The sequence below is a fragment of the Schistocerca serialis genome, chromosome 1, assembly GCF_023864345.2.
Source record: "Schistocerca serialis cubense isolate TAMUIC-IGC-003099 chromosome 1, iqSchSeri2.2, whole genome shotgun sequence".
NCBI classification, from domain to species: Eukaryota; Metazoa; Arthropoda; class Insecta; order Orthoptera; family Acrididae; genus Schistocerca; species Schistocerca serialis.
This window is the reverse complement of record NC_064638.1, coordinates 518,936,107-518,959,978: the sequence shown is the minus strand read 5'-3', so window position 1 is coordinate 518,959,978 and position 23,872 is coordinate 518,936,107. Positions and strand designations below refer to the sequence as shown.

Here is a 23,872-nt window from a genome sequence, read left to right as displayed (position 1 = left end):
GGCACTTTTATTCATAAAACAGAGCGTTACTACTCCATAAATAAAAATGAGTTGTGTATATTTATTTTTTTTCTAAAATCCATTTTTACATTAAACACAAGGCACTTGTTACATTGGTACTTCACATTCAGATTCTCCATATTCATCACTTTGTATATGAAACAAGTTAAAAGAAGGATAATACAAAAGTTATTTTTATTCATAAAACACATCATTAATACTTCATATATAAAAATGAGTTGTATTTATTGATTTTTTCCTAAACCCATTTTTTACATTAAAAACAAGATACTTGGTTTGCCCGTAATTCTCCCTACCCAAAAAATTTGTAAGATCAAACTTAATAACCTGCTGATTGTGTTAATGTTATAATGTTGTGATCCACTATTAACCTCTTAAACCACAATAAAAACTTGGATTAAAAAAATAGTATATTTTCATAAAATCATTATTTTGAAATAACAGTGTCTATGACTCCTGTGTGCACAGTCACCATCTGAATTAAAACATAGATTACATTTTGCAAGGTCAACATGATCTTTAAGGCACATACTCCAAATTTTGTACTATTAATTCCCTAACAATCAGTCCTGTATAATATTGTATGCTTTATTAAATTTCTCTCTGAAAGTTTCTGCAATTATTCCAAAAGTTTTTATAATTGCACTGTTTTCATCAATAGCATCAAAATCCTGCAGACTTGTGTTCACTGCTAACAGAACTAACATAAAATCTCTCAGATAATTGAAATCGTCACCATGTCTCATTAAATTGTCCCTTATGATGGCTTCCTGTATACCATGATTATAGAAGTCCCACGCATAACTGTTAAGACTCTGATTTACTTCAAATAGTGGAACTATTTTTTTATCAGTGAATACCTACAACAAAACAAGACATTAGAATTCAAGAACATAAATAAAAACTGTAGTTCAACATTATTATCAGAGTTACCTGATGCCTTAAATTGGAGATGGTATCTTTTTCGGAATAAAGTCCATTGTCACTATAGCCTGAGAGTGCAATGAAAGCTGAACATATGACCCTTGGTTCATACTCCACCATAAGTTCCTGCAGGAGGTGAGGTAACTCATTTTCTGCTGAAATAATATATTATGATTAAATAAAATTCTTATGTTTTATACATGCAGAAGGAACAAAAACACAAATAATTAAGTGTTACTGTTCACAGATTCACCATAACTGAATTTTAATAGCTGAAATATAAGCATCACTCAACACACAACAGTAAATAGTCAAGCAAAATTACAAGAACTCTCTTAAGAAACTAAAGACTGCAAAACATATTATTTGAAATCTTTTTTGCAGGAAAACTGTCATGGAAAGTGATATATTTGCACCATATCAAAACAGAACACTGAGCTGTACATAACAACAAAAGTTTGCACTTGCAGAACACATGCAACTACACTTTGACACAAATATTGGTTACTTTAAATTATAGCTGCTGGTAAACCTTTCAGGATGTGAGGTTGCGGTCCAAGAAGCTCTTCTGTCTCTTGTGGACCATGACCTCAAATCCTGAAAGGTTTCTGAGCAGCTATGTAATCCAGTTATGAAAGCCTTCATTCTATTTTAAATTATGTTTACTAGTTGTCAGCTTTCTACGCCCATCCCCAACACTATTCCTATAGGTAGTCATTATCATCATCATCGTCATCACAACTGTCACCCATCCGCACAGTGATTCTGAAACTTATGAATTTGATATCAACATCCATACCCTTAGGGGAGCTAAGGATATTTAAGCCCTGCACTAGTTTTTTCCCAATTAGAAAGTCATATTCATACCAAGTGTGGGTGAAATAGTTCCAGTCATTCCACAGCATAAGTGTAATTAAAAGAATCAGAAATCAATTTGGAGAAGCAAATTTGGTTGAGCATATCTGTGGGAGTTGGTTTCTCAGTTGACAAGATACCCATACAGAAACCCAAATGAAAAATATTCAGAGCATTCTAATATGATAATGATGTGAATTAATATTTTGCAAGAATTTATAGTGGAACAAAATACCGTTCCATACTTCACTATAAGATGACCCTGGATATAACATGGCCCCTGTTTTTGAAGAGGCTCCTTGACAGAATTTTATTTTTACAATATTGCGAGTAATCAAATAGACAAAATGTTTTATTGATGTAAAGCATCTTAAGCTCTGCCTAAAAATATTAACATCAACCTATTGTAAACAGTCATAATGTTTTATTAGATAGACTATATGATGTTGTTACTCAAGTAGTTTTTGCCAAAGGCCATGGGATATCACAACCTTGTGTTGTTCTGCATTGTAGCATAAGCCTCACCATTTTCATCATCGTCATGTAGCAGGTCATAGTTGCTTTGAATTCAGAGATGCATGAAGCTGAAAATTTCCTCTTTGCCTCCAGTGACTTCATTCAAATAATTGTGTTATGCTGGTGCTTACTGAACAACCTTCATGAATTCTTTCCTGATTTAGTCTCCTGGAAGTTCGGCATGTAGAAATGGTGATCTAATTTGTTATTCTTTATCTGATGCCATTTATGGACATTCACTTTTGTGTCATCAAACTGTCTTCCTGCTGCACAGCTGATGGTAGCCACTGCTCTGTGAATAACCATTAACTTAAAATTAATGTCATGTACTCTGCTTGAACCATTTGTGAACTGCAGACTCTTAGATCCACGATGTTCAACAGGGTATAAGCTGTGATTTACTTCTATTATCAAGCACTATGACTTACCATTCTTACAGCACTAAGCAAAGTGAATCACAACAATATGCTACCCCTAGCCTTTCTAGTGCTACCATTTCTGGCTAATGGTATGTTTCATTATTAGTTACCAACCTTAAAAATCAACAGTTCTGTTTTATTGCTGTTGTTGAATCTTACATTTCATTTATTGCACTGCATTTTGCATTCTATGTGAATATATTTACGTCAGAATTAAATTTTCACATGACAAATTTGGGGGAAAAAACCATCTTATAGTGAATAAATATAGCCCCACTGTCACAGTAAACACTGTCAGCTGTCTATATACTGGCAAAGTAGAATCTGATTAATCCAAACGATAAAGATAAGTAGCATTTGCATCTGTAAATCCAATTTCTCTGATAAATAATGTGAGTGGGTAGCAACTGTCTTTGTAATGAGGTACTCTTTTACTTTCCTTCAGAATATCTGGGAAGTTTCAATTTCCTGTCCAATTCCTAATGGCAACCTATTATAGACTTGTGCAACACAATACAAAACTCCCTTTCGAAACCTATGTGGGAATGCAGAGACTATAAAGAAATTACTTTTGCTTCTTGTATTGTGAATCTGTTGTGACGTTGGTAAATTTGTGCCTGATTGGGGTTTGAACCCATATTTCCTAATTATTATATGTAATCACCTTAGTCATGGGACTACATACACACACTTCCTCTACGCACATCTCCAGGCCTGTCTCTAAGTTTTATTCTGACTAATGTTCCCACCTATGAGATCTGAATACTACTTCCATAGGTTCTCCGATGGGTTATTTGGAAACACCCCCACTTTAGTATTAAAGACAATGCAGAACAATGGCTTACCCTGCTACGAGGGTCATAACATTGCATCTTCATTGATTTCATTCCCACTGATCCATCAGTTTCGTTTGCATAATTAATTTCAAATATATATATCCCTCATGGAAGTGTAAGCCTAAATGTTCAGAAATCATAAGTGGAAACACCAAGGCCAATGAACATCCAAGTCAGACCTGGAGTCATACTCAGATAGCTTAAATGTTAAGGTGATTGCTTGAAGTACGCAAGAAATTACATTCTGAGTCCAAGTTAGGCATGATTGTCAATTGCCACTACAATTTAACTAAACAGTATATTCATCATATCTGAATAATTAACACTGATATCATTTCATGTCCTTATGTTGTTCTGACTTCTTCCCCATTAATCCATTCATTTCATTTCAGTGCGTTTAATACATTTCTAGTATTGCAGTTGTGCATTGCACATGATTTCACTCTTATTATTAGTCATAAATAACATTAGAGAGTACATGTATTAGCACACAAAATCACTGAAGAGGCATTTGCAAAATGATTGTTTGTCAGCTATACATAATATTCTCACTCCACCCTTCAGTAGAATAAATACTTTTTTTGATCTTAGCTATATTATTCCAGAAGATTATGCCATATAATGCTGTTGACAAAGAATCCTAAAAATCTGGTCTGCAGATCAACACAATTAAAGAGATTTCTAAGTGTAAAGCACACAGAACTGAGTATCTGTGGTCATCAAGTTATCAACATGCTGGTGCTACCACATTTTATGTCATCTGGATGTCTAGGATCTTCACACATGAAGCCTCATACAGTATGTCCCCAATGGTCTCTAGTTCTGGCACCTGTAAGTCTTTTTCCTTTGTTTTGAATGGCATAATATAAGCCTTTGTAAAATTAAAGTTTAAACCGTTTGCTGTGAATCAGTTCTGAGTTGTAAGCTCCTGGCTGTGCCTGGTGTGGATGTGTATGGGTTCTTTGTCATTATGTTTCTGTAATCAGCAAACTTAACAATTTTTTCCGGTGTCTTGGTCACTGGGACTGTGCTGCCTGCTGGTAACAAAGGGACTGTTTTTGCTGATATCACATGCTATAACAACTGCGCAAAACAGCGCCATCTCACTCAGGATGTTACGAAGACACACGCTCAAGCAACCTCAAGAGTTCTTGAGCCCTTTCTTGTGATGGGTTTCAGGCAGTCAATCAAGTGTGTGTGTGTGTGTGTGTGTGTGTGTGTGTGTGTGTGTGTGTGTGTGTGGCGGGGGGGGGGGGGGGGGGGGTGTTGCGAACGGGAGAGAAGTTGTAGACAAGGAAAGAACCACACCAAGCAACATGAAATGGGTTTAATGCCATACCATTCTGGGTTTTCTAGTACAATTTTAGGATCTACACAACTTAAAGCATTGGAACAATTGCAAAAAATGCTGACAGAGTAATTTTTCTTGCTCAGTTCTACCACATTTGAATTTATGAAGTAGTACCGTAGAGAAACTTTATGGAAGCTAACTGTCAGAAAGGCAGTTGAACATTTTATTACAAACTACTTCCTCAATTTTTTATAAGATTCCATGGAGGAGATGGGTCGATATTTAAAGTCACTTTCCTGTGTTAAATTTTATAAATGGATATCACATCACTCATTCATTCTTTCAGGAAACAGGTCTTGACTCATTGCCTGATTGCAATTGATGCAGTGACATAATGATTTTTGTGATGCTTTTCACAGTTTATTTAGCAAAACTGATGTCTGGTTCTGAAGTATGCAATGTCTGTCCAGTTGAGTTTCATGGATATGATTCTATGGTGCATTTTTATCCCTGTATCTTCAGTTAATATTGGCAAGAATTCTTTGTATTCATAGGCCAGTAATTTGATCTTTAAGATTATCTGTCTCACTGCCACTGTCATTAGGGAGTTGAATATCATTTACTATACAAGTAACTTTGTTTAATGCCTAATAATGCTTCAAATTGACTTTGCTTTGTTCTTGGAATTTTGTGTTCTGTGTGTGTAGAGCATGGTTTTTGATTTTATGACAGAGTGAAGACTCATGGAACATTGTTTTTTCCCCATCAGTGTCCTGACTAGTTTTAATGTGGCTCACTATACATCATTCTCCTGGACCAACGTCTTCACCACAGAGGAGCACTTACAATTATTCACTGGATATTTTCCAATCTCTGTATTACCCTACAGTTTATTCCTCTACAACTCCATCCAGCAGCATGTAAGTTATTGCTGGGCGTCTCAAACACATACTATTCACCTGTCCTTTCTTCTAGTCAGCATTTTCTACATACTCATTTCCTCATCAATTCCCAGGACCTGATCTTTTCAGCATGCCCCTATAGCACAACACCTAAAATGCTTCAATTCTCTTCTGGTCTAGTCTTCCCATAGGCCATGATTAGTTTACATACAATGCTGTGCTAGAGAACTACATTCTTAAAAATTTCTTTCTTCAGTTAATACATACATTAGGTACAAGTCAACTTGTTTTAGTGAGGAATCTCCTCATTGTCCATGCTCTGCTTATGTCCTCCTTGTGTTGTCTGTCAGGCACAATTCAATGTATGTAACACCAAAACTGGGAACCACGTGGTAATTTTATTAGTATCCTTGTTTCTACTCCTCCTCATTACTTTAATTTTACCTTAGTTTTACGCTTGATCTGCTCTGTGACCATTAGACTGTTCATTTCACTCAAAAGGTACTGCAATTATTCTTTAAAAGTGAGGATAGCAATGTCATCAGTGAATCTTCTCATTGATAGCCTTTCACCCTGAACCTATCCCACTAATGAATTACTCTTTTATTTACATCACTGCTAATTCAGTGTAAGGGTTGAACAGTATGGTAGAAAGACTGAGTCCCTGACTTCTGACCTTTCTAATCCTAATACTGTACTTTTCACTTTCTCTTCCATTCTTATTGTTCCCTCTTGATTCTTGTATATCACTCGTTTTTTTTCTATAGTGTGTATATGAGGGTTGTACCAAATGTAGGGTTCCCAATGAGCTGCAGCCTCGAGGGAAGGTGCTAGGCTAAATCTGACAACAGTGGCATGCGCAGTGGTTCCCCCACTCTCAAGCCCGCCCATCCATGATTCGCTACATTGTTCAGTGCTGGCTTGGCAGCCGTCAAAGACTGAAGTGTTGATCGCTGCTCCTGCCAAGTGCAAGATTCAAGCAGTAATACGGTTTCTCCATGCAAGGAAGTTACTGCCCATGAAGAGACATCAGCAACTGACTGAGGTTTATGGTGAAGAGTGCACATTCATTCAGTACATCTGCAGTTGGTGCAGGGCTTTTGCTGAGGGTCGCATGGAAGTTCACGATGAAGAACAGAGTGGAAGACCGCCGGTATCGGATGTGGTTGTCCAGAAGATCAACAGTGAGCTGTTCAAAAATCGGAGGGTCACTGTCCGTGAACTTGCTGAATGCATTCCTGAAGGTTCCCATGGCACAATTGAACAAATAACAGAAACATTTGGTTATCGCAAAATGTATGCTCGTTGGGTCTCCCGGGTGCTGAGTGATGGACACAATGAGCAACGCCTTGACTGTGCTCGCAGGTTTCTTCAAAAGTGTGAGGGGGGAGGCAACAAAAAGAAGTAGTTGGACTCTATCATCACAAGAGATGAAACATGAGTGTTTCATTACAACCCTGAAACAAAACAACAATCTCGTCAGTGGTGTCACTCCGGTTCACCGCCACAAAAAAAATTCAAACAAATGCAGTCAGTAGGAAAGGTTATGGCGATTGTGTTTTGGGATCAGAAGCAGGTATTCCTCATCAATTTTATGCACCCTGGAACGACAATAAACTCAGACAGATATTGTGAAACATTGACCAAACTCCAGTGTGCAATCTAGAATCACCAGAGGGGACGATTGACAGAGGGAGTAGTGCTTCTTCACAACAATGCTTGACCCCATGTTGCTCGTCAAACACAGGAGCTTTTGAAGAAATCTGGGTGGACTGTTATGCCCCATCCCCTGTACAGCCCGGACTTAGCCCCCAGCGATTATCACCTCTTCCCCAAGCTAAAGGAACACTTAGGTGGCAAACGCTTCAAGAGCGACTATGAAGTCTGAGCAGAGGTCACACCCTTTCTCAACGGATTGGCAGGAGACTTCTTCAACTTAGGAATACAAAAGCTTGAGCCCCGACTTCAAAAGTGTGTCAAAAAATGGAGACTATGTTGAAAAATAGACAAAAGTGTAAGCTTTTCAGTGATGCATAAATTAATAACAATAAACAATGTTTTCTATTTGTAAAAAATATAGGAACCTTACGTTTGGTACAACTCTCATATATTTTTCTGAGAATTTGGAACATCTGGCACCCTTTTACGATCTATTAACACTTTTTCTAGGGCAACATCCAATACAGGTATCTTGATTCCTCGTATACTCTGCGAACCACCGTGATGTGCGTGCAGAAAATATGTCTCATTGTACTGGTTATTAGGGCTTTTTTCTGCTCCACTCATATAAGGAGCTTGGGAAGTAAATTCCTAGATTCATCACTTAAAGCTGGTTCTTCAGACTTAGTAAGTAGGTTTTCTCATGACAGCTTAGATTTTCTTCATGAGTTTGCTAGTTCAGTTCTTTCAACATCTCTGTGACACACTCCCACAGGTAAAACAAACCTGTGACCATGTGTACTACCCTTCATTGTCTGTGTTCAATATTGTCTGTTAGTACTATTTGGTATGTGTTGCACACACTTGAGCAATATTCTGTGATGGGTTGCACAAATGATTTGCAACCAATGCTTTTTGTAAACTGTGTACAATTCTACAAATAAACTGAAGTCTGCCACCTGCTATATCTATGACTGAACCTACATGATCATTCAACTTCATATCCCAACAAAGCGTTGCATCCAGGTATTTAGATGAGTTGACCAATTCCAACTGTGACTCCTTGGTACTATAGTCATAGGATACTATGGTTTTATGTTTTCTGAAGTGCACACTTTTACATTTCTGAACTTTTAAAGCAAGATGCCAATCTTTGCACCACTTTGAAGAAGATCTGACTCAATATTTGTGCCCCTTCTTTTGGGCAGTACTTCATTATAGATAAATGTGCCATGTCCAAAAGTCTATGTTACAATTAATATTGTTTGCAAGTCATTAATATACAACATGTACAGCAAGGGTCCCAATACTCCTTCCTGGGGCATATCTGAAGTTATTTATACGTCTGTTGGAGACCCTCCTTGCAAGATAACTTGCTGCATCTTCCCTATAAAAAAACTGCTGAAGCCAGTGAAAAAATTTACTGGATACCATATATGGCTGCACTTTTGATAAGTGTAGATGTGGCACTGAGTCAAATGATTTTTGGAAATCAAGAAATACTGCATCTACTGGACTGCCTCAATCGATGGTTTTCAGGATGGTATGAGAGAGAAGTGCAAGTTGGGTTTCACTTTGAAATCTATGGAGGAAGTCACTCTATTCAAGATACCACCTTATGTTTGACCTCAGGATATGTTCTAAAATTCTACAACACATAAATGCCAAGAATACTGGACAGTAGTTTTGTGGATCATTTCTGCTACACTTCTTGTAGACAGATCTGCACTTTCTACCAGAATCTGGACACAGTTTTTTGTTGGAGGGACCTATGGTAGCAGATACAGGGTGAGGCAAATAAAAGTGGCCTGGATGAATGGATACGACTGGATGTGAATGTATGCATATAACCACAACCTGTGACATGTACACCATTTGTACATCTGCCATGTGATCCACACTGGTTCAGAGTGCAGTGCAGGCCGTGTCAGTGTGAGTGGTGCAGTACAAAGAAGCTGATGGTATTCACAGCGGAACAGCAGGTGTTCGTTGTGGAAAGTTACATGATAACAAAGTTGAGCAAATGGTGTGGTCATTTGTTTGCTGAGAAATTTAATGGTTCAAAGTGCCAGCAAACAATGCCATGAAGACCGAGGGAGGTGGCGTAGTGGTTAGCACACTGGACTCGCATTCGGGAGGACGATAGTTCAATCCGTGTCTGGCATTCCTGATTTAGGTTTTCCGTGATTTCCCTAAATCGCTCCAGACAAATGCCAGGATGGTTCCTTTGAAAGGGCATGGCTGACTTCATTCCCTGTCCTTCCCTAATCCATTGAGACCAATGACCTAGCTGTTTGGTCTCTTCCCCCAGACAACTCAACCAACCCAATGCCATGAAGGCTTAGTCCAAAAATGGTGTCAGACAGGATCTGTTTTGAAAAATTCTGAGAACATTCTGAATCATGCCCACACACCAGAAAATGTGCCATGAGATGAATGGTAGTCACATTCAACATCTGCTGTAGTCAGGTTAGTACTTCCTCTGCTGTGTTTTTATTTGTACCCTGGAACTCTGTTCTCTGGGCCACTAATAGGGTATGGAATATGACAGGGATTTCAGTGGGCCCTGGGGTTATGTTCTATTTAAATGGTTTCAGTTCCATCTCAATGTAACTGACTGTAATATCTATTTCACTCATCGTTCCAGAGGTACAGGGATTAAATTGGAGCAATGCATCTGGGTTCTCCTTTGTTAAGAAACATTTGAAAACGGAGCTAAGCATTTCTGCTTTGATCTGCTACCTTCAGATTTCAGTTCCTGTCTCAACTGTGAACGACTGGACACTAACTTTAATGCCACTAACAGCCTTTGCATATCATGAGAATTTATTTGGGTTTTGAGAAAGATAATTAGACAATACTCTGCTACAGCAGTCACTGAAGTTTTCATGCATTGCTCTCTTGACAGCTGAACGCATTTCATTCAGCATCTCTATCTATAGTCCTATCCTTTGTTTTACACCAATTGTGCAATAATTTACTTTTCTTTAGAAGCTTCTTTACAATTATTGTGTACCAAGGAGGATCTCTCCCATTATAAACTGCTATATCAGGTACGTATCTATCCAGTGCAAGGAAAACTATTCTTTCAAACTTGAGTGATAGTTCCTCTACATGCTCCTGTCCTGAGCTAAATGTTTCAAGTTTCTCATGGAGGTATGAAACTGTTGCTTCTTTATATAGTTTAATGAACTAATAAATATTTCTACTTGTTTTAGATGGCCTTTGTGTTTTGGTAGCCACTGTTTCTAGCTCATTGTCACTGTTAAAAGTTTCAATGTGGATGTCCTCAAAGAGGTCATGTATATTTATTGCCATTAGAGCTAATACATTTACATTGCAAGTGGGGTTGCGAACTATTTGTCCTAGGTAGTTTTCTGAAAATAATTTAGTAATGTTTCGCAGGATACATATCATGCTCACTATTAACAAAGCTGTAATTATCCCAATTTGTTGTACGATGCAAGCTGTCTCCAATATTTAAGAGCACGATTCGTAAACTTACATTCAAGCAAACTGAGGATTCCTCCCAGAAGGTGTGTCTGGTGGTCAACAGAAGGATCCAATTAGAATTGTGTGTCCATCCCTGGTACCTAGTCTTGCCCAAATGATCTCACATCCAGCTTCAATTTCTGTTTTGGTGGATCTGAGTTTCTAGTCTACTGAGACAAATACAGTACCTCCATTTCTAATTAGCCTATCAGTTTGATATATACTTAAATTTGCATGAAAAATCTCACTACTCTCAACCTCAGGTTTTAACCAGCATTCTGTGTTTAGTATCATGTGAGATTCAACAGCTTTTTAGGAGCACTTCAGACTCTAGCACTATATTGTGGATGATACAGCAGTTACCACTAGAATTTTAATACTTCTGCCTATGGGAGGCATTTCTTTGGGTCTTACATTGATACATCTATCTGGACTGGATGGAGAGTTGACTAATCTCAAACAAACCTTGCTTGCACACGGTCAGCTACCTGGCTACTAGCCTCTGATGTGTTGTGCACACCTGGGCCATTTCCGGTGATCCTGCAGTTCTCAACTCTATGGCACAAGTCTAGGAAGTCACTATCTTGCTTGTCACAGAATTTTTGTAGCCTCTGTGGTCCAAGCCTTCCGCTTGACTCAGAACCGCAAGGGGGTGGGGGTGGGGTGCACAATCTGTTCTGGTGCATACAATGCTGCAGATTGTGAGCTTTGTTGGAACTCCACGCATAAGGCTGGTATTCTTGATCCTCTTCTGCCAGCTGCTGGAATGATCCAAGTATGACCTCAGAGGCAAGACGACAGGTATTTTTTGTCCAATGTGTGCCATTATCTGCGTTGGTTACACACTTCTCCCTCAATGTCTGCTGGAATAGCCTAATCAGCATGTTGAATGAGTCCCCCAGGCATACACACTGAGTGCACATGGTCTTCTTTACCACCCACTGCAGCCATTTCCCTAAGGGGTATCATTATTTGCAATATTTTTGCACTGCCAATGATTATTGGCCCCCTAACCTTTTGTGTTTTCTTTCCCTTGACACTGGACACAGCATTTGGCCACAGGTGAAGTGAGCCTCATTAGCACACTTTTATTTTCAGTGGAAGGCAGCACCTCAATTTGTTGATTAGGGGGACAGGAGCAATCAAAGTATATATATAAAAAGAGGAGGTAGGCCATTTTGGCCCAAGGCAAGCAAAAAATTCCCAGATGACCTTGTGCACCTCGACATCACTATGAGGACTGTCATGACTGTGCATTCAGTAGAACTCTTAAGTCGCGGTGTGCATTCAAAGAAAATAACTTGTTTTGCGTCACTCATGGACAAGGGTCACTGTAATTGTACCATGGCAGAATGTATTAATGCTGCTTGAAATATGACAACATTATTAACAGCTGTTTTTCCAAAGATGAGCAACTGCAACATGAATGGATAGTTCAATACAAATGTCTGGACAAAGTGAATGTGAAGACTGCACACATATGTTCAATACATTTTTGGGTTGAAGATTTTTGAATGAGATTAGAGATTCAAATTTCTACTGTTACCTTCAAGAAAGAAGCAACTACCCATATCATAAACATTCCAAACTGGCATGGGTAAGAAATTACAGACAGCAGGGATGCAAACAAAAAGGTGAGAAGTCAAAACATAAATACCACTCAAAATAATTATAACTGAAAAATTACAATAAAATAAATTCATTCACATAAATTCAATGCCTTTTTCAAGCGATACTGGATTACTCTTCAGTAGTGAATGACTCACTACATTGTGTATGAAATAAATAAACTATGTTGCTCAGTTTCATTAGTTTTTTCTCCTGGATATCATAACTTCATGTTGTTGTTGTTGTTGTGGTCTTCAATCCTGAGAATGGTTTGACACTCGATGTTAACAAATTTCTCTTCTTCAGAAACGCTTTCCTTGCCATTGCCAGTCTACATTTTATATCCTCCCTACTTAGACCATCATCAGTTATTTTGCTGCCCAAATAGCAAAACTCATTTGCTACTTTAAGTGTCTCATTTCCTAATCTAATTCCCTCAGCATCACCCAACTTAATTGAACTACATTCCATTATCCCCGTTTTGCTTTTGTTGATGTTCATCTTATATCCTCCTTTCAAGACACTGTCCATTCCGTTCAACTGCTCTTCCAAGTCCTTTGCTGTCTCTGACAGAATTAAAATGTCATTGGCGAACCTCAAAGTTTTTATTTCTTCTCCATGGATTGTAATACCTACTCCGAATTTTTCTTTTGCTTCCTTTACTGCTTGCTCAATATACAGATTGAATAAGATTGGGGAGAGGCTACAATCCTGTCTCACTCCCTTCCCAGCCACTGCTTCCCTTTCATGCCCCTTGACTCTTATAACTGCCATCTGGTTTCTGTACAAATTGTAAATAGCCTTTCGCTCCCTATATTTTACCTCTGTCACCTTCAGAATTTGAAAGAGAGTATTCCAGTCAACAATGTCAAAAGCTTTCTCTAAGTCTACAAATGCTAGAAATGTAGGTTTGCCTTTCCTTAATCTATCTGCTAAGAGAAGTTGTAGGGTCAGTATTGCCTCACGTGTTCCAAAATTTCTACGAAATCCAAACTGATCTTCCCTGAGGTCGGCTTCTACTAGTTTTTCCATTCGTCTGTAAAGGATTCACGTTAGTATTTGGCAGGTGTGACTTATTAAACTGATAGTTTGGTAATTTTCATATCTGTCAACACCTGCTTTCTTTGGGATTGGAATTGTTATATTCTTCTTGAAGTCTGAGGGAATTTCGCCTGTCTCATACATCTTGCTCACCAGATGGTAGAGTTTTGTCAGCACTGGCTCTCCCAAGGCCATCAGTAGTTCTAATAGAATGTTGTCTACTCCTGGGGCCTTGTTTCAACTCAGGTCTTTCAGCGCTCTGTCAAACTCTTCACGCAGTATCGTATCTCCCATTTCGTCTTCATCTACATCCTCTTCCATTTCCACAATATTGTCCTCAAATACATCGCCCTTGTATAGACCCTCTATATACTCCTTCCACCTTTATGCTTTCCCTTCTTTGCTTAGAACTGGGTTTCCATCTGAGGTCTTGATATTCATACAAGTGGTTCTCTTTTCTCCAAAGGTATCTTTAATTTTCCTGTAGGCAGTGTCTATCTTACCCCTAGTGAGATAAGCCTCTACATCCTTACATTTGCCCTCTAGCCATCCCTGCTTAGCAGTTTTGCACTTCCTGTCGATCTCATTTTTGAGACATTTGTATTCCTTTTTGCCTGCTTCATTTATTGCATTTTTATATTTTCTCCTTTCATCAATTAAATTCAATATTTTTTCTGTTACCCAAGGATTTCTACCAGCCCTTGTCTTTTTATCTACTTGATAGTCTGCTGCCTTCACTACTTCATCCCTCAGAGCTACCCATTCTTCTTCTACTGTATTTCTTTCCCCCATTCCTGTCAATTGTTCCCTTATGCTTTCCCTGAAACTCTCTACAACCTCTGGTTTAGTCACTTTATCCAGGTCCCATCTCCTTAAATTCCCACCTTTTTGCAGTTTCTTCAGTTTTACTCTACAGTTCATAACCAATAGATTGTGATCAGAGTCCACATCTGCCCCTGGAAATGTCTTACAATTTAAAACCTGGTTCCTAAATCTCTGTCTTACCATTATATAATCTATCTGATACCTTTTAGTATCTCCAGGGTTCTTCCATGTATACAACCTTCTTTCATGATTCTTGAACCAAGTGTTAGCTATGATTAATTTATGCGCTGTGCAAAATTCTACCAGACAGCTTCCTCTATCATTTCTACCCCCAATCCATATTCACCTATGTTTCCTTCTCTCCCTTTTCCTACTCTCGAATTCCAGTCACCCATGACTATTAAATTTTTGTCTCCCCTTCACTACCTGAATAATTTCTTTTATCTCATCATACATTTCATCAATTTCTTCATCATCTGCAGAGCTAGTTGGCATATAAACTTGTACTACTGTAGTAGGCGTGGGCTTAGTGTCTATCTTGGCCACAATAATGTGTTCACTATGCTGTTTGTAGTAGCTTATCTGCACTCCTAGTTTTTTATTCATTATTAAACCTACTCCTGCATTATTCCTATTTGATTTTGTATTTATAACCCTGTATTCGCCTGACCAAAAGCCTTGTTCCTCCTGCCACCAAACTTCACTAATTCCCACTATATCTAACTTTAACCTATCCATTTCCTTTTTTAAATTTTCTAACCTACCTGCCCGATTAAGGGATCTGACATTCCATGCTCCGATCTGTAGAACGCCAGCTTTCTTTCTCCTGATAACAACATTCTCTTGAGTAGTCCCCACCCGGAGATCTGAATGGGGGACTATTTTACCTTTGGAATATTTTACCCAAGAGGATGCCATCATCATTTAACCATACAGTAAACATGCTCTTGGGAAAAATTACAGCTTTAGTTTCCCCTTGATTTCAGCCGTTCGCAGTACCAGCACAGCATGGCCGTTTTGGTTAGTGTTAGAAGGCCAGATCAGTCAATCACCCAGACTCTCTTTTCCTCTCTTTACAATGTGTGTTAATTATTTCATGGCAAGACTATAGTACAACTGGCAACTGAACTTGACTTTAAGAACTTTAATGCCAAAATCCTATTCCTATTTGTGAAAGGGAAGAACTCCTTTGTCATGTAGGGCAACACTGCAAAAATGGACAAAGAAATTTAAATGCAGGCTGGATAGGCAGCTATACAGGAACTTTTTAAACATAAAAAGGTTTACTAATGATAACTACCACATTATCGAACTACACTTAAATGCAACTGGATGAGCAAGGCAAAATGGCAGCATGCCTATTTCCATGATGAACAGCTCTGGCCTTGAAGTATGTTCTTATCAAAGACATTGAAAGAAATTTTACTGAACTCTTTGGCAATATCTTGAACTCTAAAGAGTTCCAAAACATGGATGTTCAACTTCATCTCTGTGTAGTGAATTTGGAATGAATCTCACAAACCAGGAGAATACTCTAAAGAGTTCCTAGAGATTTTTTCAGCAATTCTAATTAGAGACAGAGGCAGATTTTTGTTTTTTTTTCCCCAAAGAGGTTATATTACATCAATAAAATCTTTGTTCTATGGAAACCCCGTCAGTTCCTGCAGAATTAAACACAGTGTCTTCTCAATGTGACATTGATTCAAATTCTGCATCCCTATGCCCTTTTGTCAGTGAGCTCTGAATAAATGTTGTTGATGAATCGCCAGAAAGCCCAGAAGCCAAGTATGTTGAAGAAAATTTATTTACAGATATGGTAACAGTGTGTGACGACTCTATAATCTTGGATGTTTTTCCAAATGTGGTGAAATACACTGCAGGCTACATTGTACGTAAATGTCAAAACATTGATAAATAGTTAGGTTTTCCAGCAGCAAGAAGTGATGTAGGAAAACATAATGCAGACTGAATATCAATCCTGTCTCATGGTTGTCTTTACTTTTCAAAGAAGAATTTGCTGCTTTTCTTGTAAATGGAGTGAGCAAACAGAAAAATGTCAAAGTGTCTGAGTTTTATTTTGAAACAAAAGTTTCCTGAGACGTATGACACAGTTATAGCCTTTCATATAAGGCCATTACTAAAAATTATGTATCTGAATCAAGAAGCAAAGCTGGTAACTGGGAAGATATGTGCCACATGGAGGAAACAGCTATGGATTGTGTCTTTATGAGGTAAACGGAAATTGAAATGTGGAACAGGTTACATTAATATCTGCTTCTTCATCTTACAAGTGAGTTATTTTTATCTTAAATATCATTTATTTAGTCCTAATGTGTAATACATTTGTCATGCCACTTGATTTGATTTGTTCAACTGTGTTCTGAACCAAACTGAAAGTAAAATGAATAACAACCCACAGCAACTGTGGTGAGACACACTTATCATATAATTACACTGCTGCACTGTTCTGTGCAGTCTCATCGTGATATCAGAAGGCTCCAGCAAATACCAAGCCGGAATGGCCCCCACTGGCGTGTAATATCCTGAGTTCTCCCTGGTCCTGCCTTTCTTGTACAAGACACCTAAGCTTATTACGGACATCATCCACAGTCAAGCAACAAGTTGTGACAGATCCTGTATTCTGTAGGAGAGACAGTACCTACAGCAGTGATAATACTTGAGGTGCTTTTGGTACATGATTCTCAGTACCCCCAACACATCCATTGATTTGATTGTAGTCAGAGCGACTTCCAGTTGCTTACAAAGTGCAACTAACTTATCCCCTATCTGAGAACAGCACATACAGATGGACTGCATTATGCCTGGTGTTGCCAAAGTTTTGATACAATCAACATGAATTTTAATTTCACGTCAAGTTTTTGGGCCCCAAGTTTTTGAGGCTTTTTATCTGATGTATGCGATTTTACTCAGACACACAGGAATTATCAGAAGTGAGCTTATATACATATATATATATATAACTAAATAAATCTGTGAACTGCGCCGATTTTGAATTTAGCTGGTTTTGTTTCCACATGCTCCAAAATGAAAACAAGTGTAACATCAGAAATGTTTCTCTGGTGCCTTTAGCTTTACAAAAACTAAACTGATTGTCACCTAACATATTCCTTTTTCCAGTCTTCTGTACATTATTCATGTCAGTATCTTGGAGGCACAAGTTGTTAAGCTGAGTGTACAATAGTTCTCATATTTATCTGCCTTTGATATCTTCAGGTTTGCATGGAGCCTATTCTTCTGATAATCTGATGGCATAACTACAATAGCACAGATTCTACACAAACTTATGAATGATCATTTCAGGCTGATTCCCCAATAATGTTGTAAAGTCATAAGGAATGTTCTCTATCCCTACTGCTTTGTTTGTTAGCAAGTCTTTCAAAGCTCTGTCAAACTCCAACTTTAGTAATGAATTTCCTATTTCTTCCAAATCGATACCCAATTCTTCTTTTATCACTTCAGGAGACATTTCCTTCTCTTTGCAGCAGACTTCAGTGTACTCTTTCCACCAACTGCTCTATCCTCTGCAAAAATTCATTCTGCATTCCTTTTGTATTCTTAATGTTGAAATTCTTGCTTTTAACTTCACTGAAAGTTGTTATATCTTTTCACTGAATGTGGACTTCGGTGACTGTAGACTTTCCTGGCGTATACTGTTGATGATATCTTGTCAGGTTTTCATCCTGGTAGCTGCATTGAAATTCCATGACATTTCAATGAAAGACACACTTATCATCTTTGCCAGATGATTTTGTTCTACATATTTTTCTTGTAATCATTTTATTTTTACCTTTCCTGCACATCCTACTGATTTTATTCCTAAGTAACTTAGTTGCATTACCCTTCTCTTTCCTGAACATTTTTGTATGTCCTTTCACTGAACGATTGCAGTATTTCTTCTGTCACCCAAAGTTGCTTTGCCTTCCTTGTACATGTATTTATCTGTCCAACGTACTTGACTGCTGGTTCTCTTCAACTGAACTGCCTTGAGAGGTCAACATTTACATCTCCATCTGTACATGACAAACCACCGAAGTAAATGTTAGAGGGTACTTACTGCTGTACAGCTTATTAGTGTTTCTTACAGTTCTATTTACATAATGAACACTGGAAGAATGATTGCTTAAATACCTTTGCAATTGGTATAATCTAGTTTTTGCAGTCCTTACATGAGAGCTACATTGGTGTTTGTAGAATATTCCTAGATGGCTCCTTAAGGCAGGTTCTTGAAAGTTTTTAAGTAGGTTTCTGTGGGTAGTCTGCCAGTTTAGGTTTTTTTTTATCATCTCTGTAAAGCTCTCCAAAGGGCAAACAAACTTGTGACCATAATTGCTACCCTTCTTTACATATGTTCAATATCTATTTAGTGTGTGTGTGTGTGTGTGTGTGTGTGTGTGTGTGTGTGAGCACGTGCGCACATGTGCATGTGTGTGTGTGTGTGTGTGTGTGTCCCCCATACACTGGAGCAATATTCTATGATGGGCTATACGAGTGTTTTGTAAGTAATCTCGTTTGTAGGCCGATTGCATTTTTCCAATTTCCTGCCAATGAACTGAAGTCTGTGACCTACATTACCTATGACTGAGCCTGTGTGATAATTCCATTTCATATCCCTACAAATTGGTACATATAGGTATTTGTATAAGTCAAATGATCCAGTTGTGATTTATTTATATTGTAGTCATAATACCAGGTTTCATTTTTTTCTTTTTGTGAAGTAAAAAATTTCAAATTTCTTAACATTTAAAACAAGCTGCCATTCTGTGTACTAATTTTTAAGTCTTATCAAGATCTGTATGAATATTTGTGCAGCTTTTGTCAGATAGTTTCTTTGTTACAGATATCTACAAGGCCTGACAAAAAAAAGTGAAGCACCTACAAAGGGACGAGGAAATGAAATGAAAGTTGATGAGTTGAGAGGGTATGTGATTTTATTTCAGAGATTACAAAATCAAGTCAAATTTTCAACTTGGCGGTATGAGCCCACTTATTAGTATGACATAGCACCTACTCTGGCCTGGACTCATACACTGCTATGCTCGTGAAAGGTGTCAGAAAGCAGCTGTATCCCCTCCTGAGGCAAGCTGCCGCGCAACTGCTTTACCTGGTACTTGATATCCCAGTACTAAAGTGCGCGTCATATATCTTGGCGGCCGAGTTTAGGTTCGTTCTGCGCATCTGACGTCACAGAACACAGTCAGCCAATGAACAGAGAACGACGTTGCCACATCTCGACTGCAGTGCAGAGCACGGACGAGTGTCTTCAGTTTTAGAAACGTTCAGTCATAAATAAAGTAATAGAACAAAAGCAATGTCTTGATAGCATACTTTCTTTTATAGAAAGTTTGGAAAAAGCATTCTTTATACCAATTGCTTCATATTCTATTAATTAAACCAAACAAGCAATAAGACTCCTAATTCAGGCAATAGCAAGGAAAGGTGTTTGTTTCAATCTCATGAACTGCGTTTCCGCAATAAACAACAGCGGTAATTGTTTATTTCCTATCGTACTTCGACGAAGCGTGAGTAATTCATAGTCATACCAACAGTGTTTATAAGTAGTTGCGTGAGGTGTTAGAGTCCTTATGGAGTCACACTGTCTGATGTGGTGAGATAGCGGAACAGTTAAGGTGTTGGACTGCGAAGTGGAAGGTTATGAGTTCAAACCTTGTGTGGTGCTTAATATTTTCTTTATTTAAAAACAATATTGGAGTGGCTTACTTCACGAATTTTATTCGTTTGAATGAAATTTCTAGTGCTTTGCCTCTTCATTAACTTTTTCGCTGCTGCAGACACGTGCTCCCCGCATTCCGCGCTGTGCGCGATTTTGTCATCGCTGCACTTCTCGCCTGTGCAGACACAGGGTGTTCCCACTGCTTTGACACACTTATCATTCGATTTCCAAAAACTATTTGGCCAAAAAATTTGATTTTTACACGTCTTCTTGACTGATACCTTCCCCCCATAAATGACTTAATTTTGTTTTGATGTGCAGCATTAAATGTAGTAAACCATTGCTCGAAATTTTGAAGAGTTTGCAGAGGTAAAAGTCCATAGCGTATACTTTCCGTATGATCGATTTTAGTTGCCACAATGTTGAGAATGATATGTGGACAAGATACCTAAATTTCATATAATATTTACTGTATAACAATATCTCATTTAATGTAAGTACCACATAGGTGTCGTATGTAATATTGAGAAATATTCCGTCTTTCGCGACTGTAATAAAAGTTTTATTTACACACGGCGGGTTTGGCTTTATTTTAAAGCACTTCTATCGGTGAAAGGTATGGCACATACACAATGGTATTCATGTTCTATTTCTTGTTTTTGTTCCACAGTCACAGTTTTACCAATGGTATTGAAATATATCCCTCTTCTGTAACTGTAATAAGCGACTTATTTAGACCAGACGCGTTTCTCTCTTTTGAAGCATCATGTATTTTGTGTCCTCCATTGCCAAGTCACCTTTCGTAGTTTTGTGCTGCGGTAGCACAATATTCAACGTTTGTGTTGGCTCATCAGTGTTTTAGCAAATAAATGCTGTTTGTATGTGCCACACACAAAATTATATTTGACAGAGCTCTGAGCACTTCACTGACAGACGGTATATTCAAGTCCTAATGTTTTTGTAAGTCCACAGTTTTGTTTAATGTATTTTGTCTACTTTCTTTTGATTGATTGAAGTGCTTTAAAATAAAGCCAAAAATTCCCCAGTTTAAGTAAAACTTTTGTTACAGTTGCGAAAGGTGGAATATTTTTCAATATTACATACGACAATTATGTGGTACTTAAATTAAATGAAATATATAGGTATCTTGTCCACATTTCATTCTCAACATTCTGGCAACTAAAATAGACCATCCGGAAAGTATACCCTATGGACTTTTACCTCTGGAAACTCTTCAAAATTTCGTGCAATGGTTTACTATATTTAATGCTGCATAATAACTGCGTTGAGCATCGAAACAAAATTAAGTCATTTATGGGGGGAAGGTATCAGTCAAGAAGATAGGTAAAAATCTAATTTTTGAGCCAAATAGTTTCTGTGGAATCGAATGATAAAGTGTCAAAGCAGTCGGGAACACAATGTGTATGCACAGGCGAGCAGTGCAGTGACAAAATCGCTCACAGCGCGGAATGCAGGGAGCACGTCTTTGTAGCAGCGAAAGGGTTAATGCGGCCGTGGTGGCTTTACTTCATGAACTGCGCGCTCCCCCCTAAACGTAAGCTTGCGAACTATGCTATACTATGGCGCTGTTTCTATTGGCGCGTGCGTCGTGTGCAACTGGCAACGCAGCAATCTCCCGCATCTAGGCGGGCATGCGCGAGCCGCCAAGATAAAAGAATTGAACTATAACAATGGGATGGAGTTGGCATCTGAACTAGTCCCACATATGTTCTCTCGGAGGGATATCTGAGGATCTTGCTGGACATAGGAGTCTCTCAACATCATGCAGACAGTTCATAGAGACATGTGCCATGTGTGGAAATTCATTGCCCTGTTGAAAAATGACTCCACAATACTGTTGTACGAGAGGTACGACATGAGGATGCAGAATGTCCATGACATTCCATTATGCCAACAGAGTTCCCTCAGTCATTACCAGCTGTGACCTGAAGTCATATCTGATGATTCCCCACACCGTGATATCAGGCATGGCACCCCTGTCTTTCTCCAAAACACTGGAAGAACCAGACGTCTCCATAGGTCATCCAGAACTGTTCATAAATGTGATTGATTGCTGAGCACAATGTGAGGTAATTTCCAAGAATGATTGCCTCTGGAAGTCGCGGGGTCCAAACGATATATACCGAACGTGCGATCCTAAATCAATCACGCGACTCTTGTGGCGGGCGTTATGAAAAATTATTTGTGCTCGTCATTTTTATCTGTTTCCCGTCGATCCCTTAGTTGCTGTAAGTTACACACCTCTGCGAATTAATGGCAAGAAGGGAATTGTTCCCGTAGTGTACACATCACATGGACTTTCACATGACGACAACACCGACAGGTAAGGTAGGTCATCTCCTTTGTAATTACAAGTATTTTTGTAATGCTCTTCTTTTGTCGTTGCTGTAGTGACCACCATAAACATACTCATAATGCCAATCAACTGAGTTGTGTGATCGATTTAGGATCGCATGTTCGATATGTATCGTTTAGACCCCGCAACTTCGAGAGTAATCGTTGTTGGAAATTACCAATTGTGATGCTATTCATCAGCAATCTATGCATCTTCATCATGGCACTGCTGCAAATGCAGCAGTTTGTGTTGCATTAATGAAAGCTTATGCATGGGATGGTAATTTCTTACTCTGGCTGCTGCTTACAGGGCGTATACACGGGACAAGGAAAAAAAAAATTCCCGGATTTCCCGGTTAAAGATACACTTTCCCCCGGGTGAAAACACACTTTTTCCGTGTTAAATGACATTATATTTTCCCTCAGAACTGCAAAACTTATCACTCCTTTGAATGGTTATGGCTATATACACGGGCGTTGAATTTCCCGGCACTTTAGAAAACGAAACTCAGGGAAAAAGGCACGTTTTAGAAATATCTTTGTTGTGCAGCAACATGTATGCAGCTATGCTTCGTATTTTCGTATTACGAAAGTATATATTCGAATTCCACCAAACACCGCATGTTACTTTCCGAATCACTGAAATCGAGATTGTGATGTGCTTTTGTAAGCCAGTCATAGCTCATGTCATGTGATCTCGCCAGCCGATGACAGCAGATATTCAGAGCATAGGACATGTGATGTAGTCAGCCAACAGCAACATCACTGTTAAGTAGCATGAACACACAAACAGAGAAAGTTAATAGTTTAAATAAATATACATAGTGTTGCTACAAGAAAAGCAAATCTTTCACATATAAGATTGGTCTCTAAGGTTAATAAGCTGCAAGAGAAGCTATGCTTTCACATACAATGTTGATCTATTTTCACGTGTTACACTTTAAGATATATCACACAAATGGGCCAGTAAAATTTTTAATAATGGCATAAATGTCTGATCTTGAGGGTTCGAAATTCTTCTAAATGGCTCATCATCAAAGAGGTGATTTTTAAATGGGAGTCAAATGCTCTGTGATTTAAGAAATTCATAGTACATTCTTGCACACAGTTCAACTTACGTAAAAGGATATTTACTTTGAAAGTAACGCTTTTCAAACCACCACCATTTGCAATATTTTCCAACAGTCTGTTAGAAATAGGTTCATTTCAGCAGATGCCAGTGAGCACAGATAACAGGCGGCACCGTGCTTGTGCAGCTAACAGGCAACACCGTGCTTGTGCAGTTATCATGACGTAGGAAACCCTCAAGTACGTGTACGTGTAAAACATTAAAAGATCATACATTATGTCATAAAAGAAACAAGACATCAGAGGATAATCCTAGAGGATCGGAATTTCGTGAAGCATACTAAATTGTGCACATTTAAAGTGCATAC

The 23,872-nt window shown here is 38.4% G+C and overlaps 1 protein-coding gene across 3 annotated transcripts in view; it reads right to left on the bottom strand.

Moving 5' to 3' along the window:
• Nucleotides 1-37: 37 nt before the first annotated feature.
• Nucleotides 38-23,872, bottom strand: part of LOC126474316 (probable ATP-dependent RNA helicase DDX60) — a 228,203-nt gene continuing 204,368 nt past the window's right edge. For 2 of the 3 annotated variants that reach the window (XM_050101799.1, XM_050101785.1), the window contains 2 exons: nt 955-1,100; nt 38-881 (listed from right to left, as the gene is read on the bottom strand). In XM_050101799.1, the coding sequence (XP_049957756.1) occupies nt 585-881; nt 955-1,100 (443 nt within the window). In that variant the 3' untranslated portion in view covers nt 38-584. The remainder of the gene's footprint in view (nt 882-954; nt 1,101-23,872) is intronic. The other variant, XM_050101792.1, reaches the window with a different exon arrangement.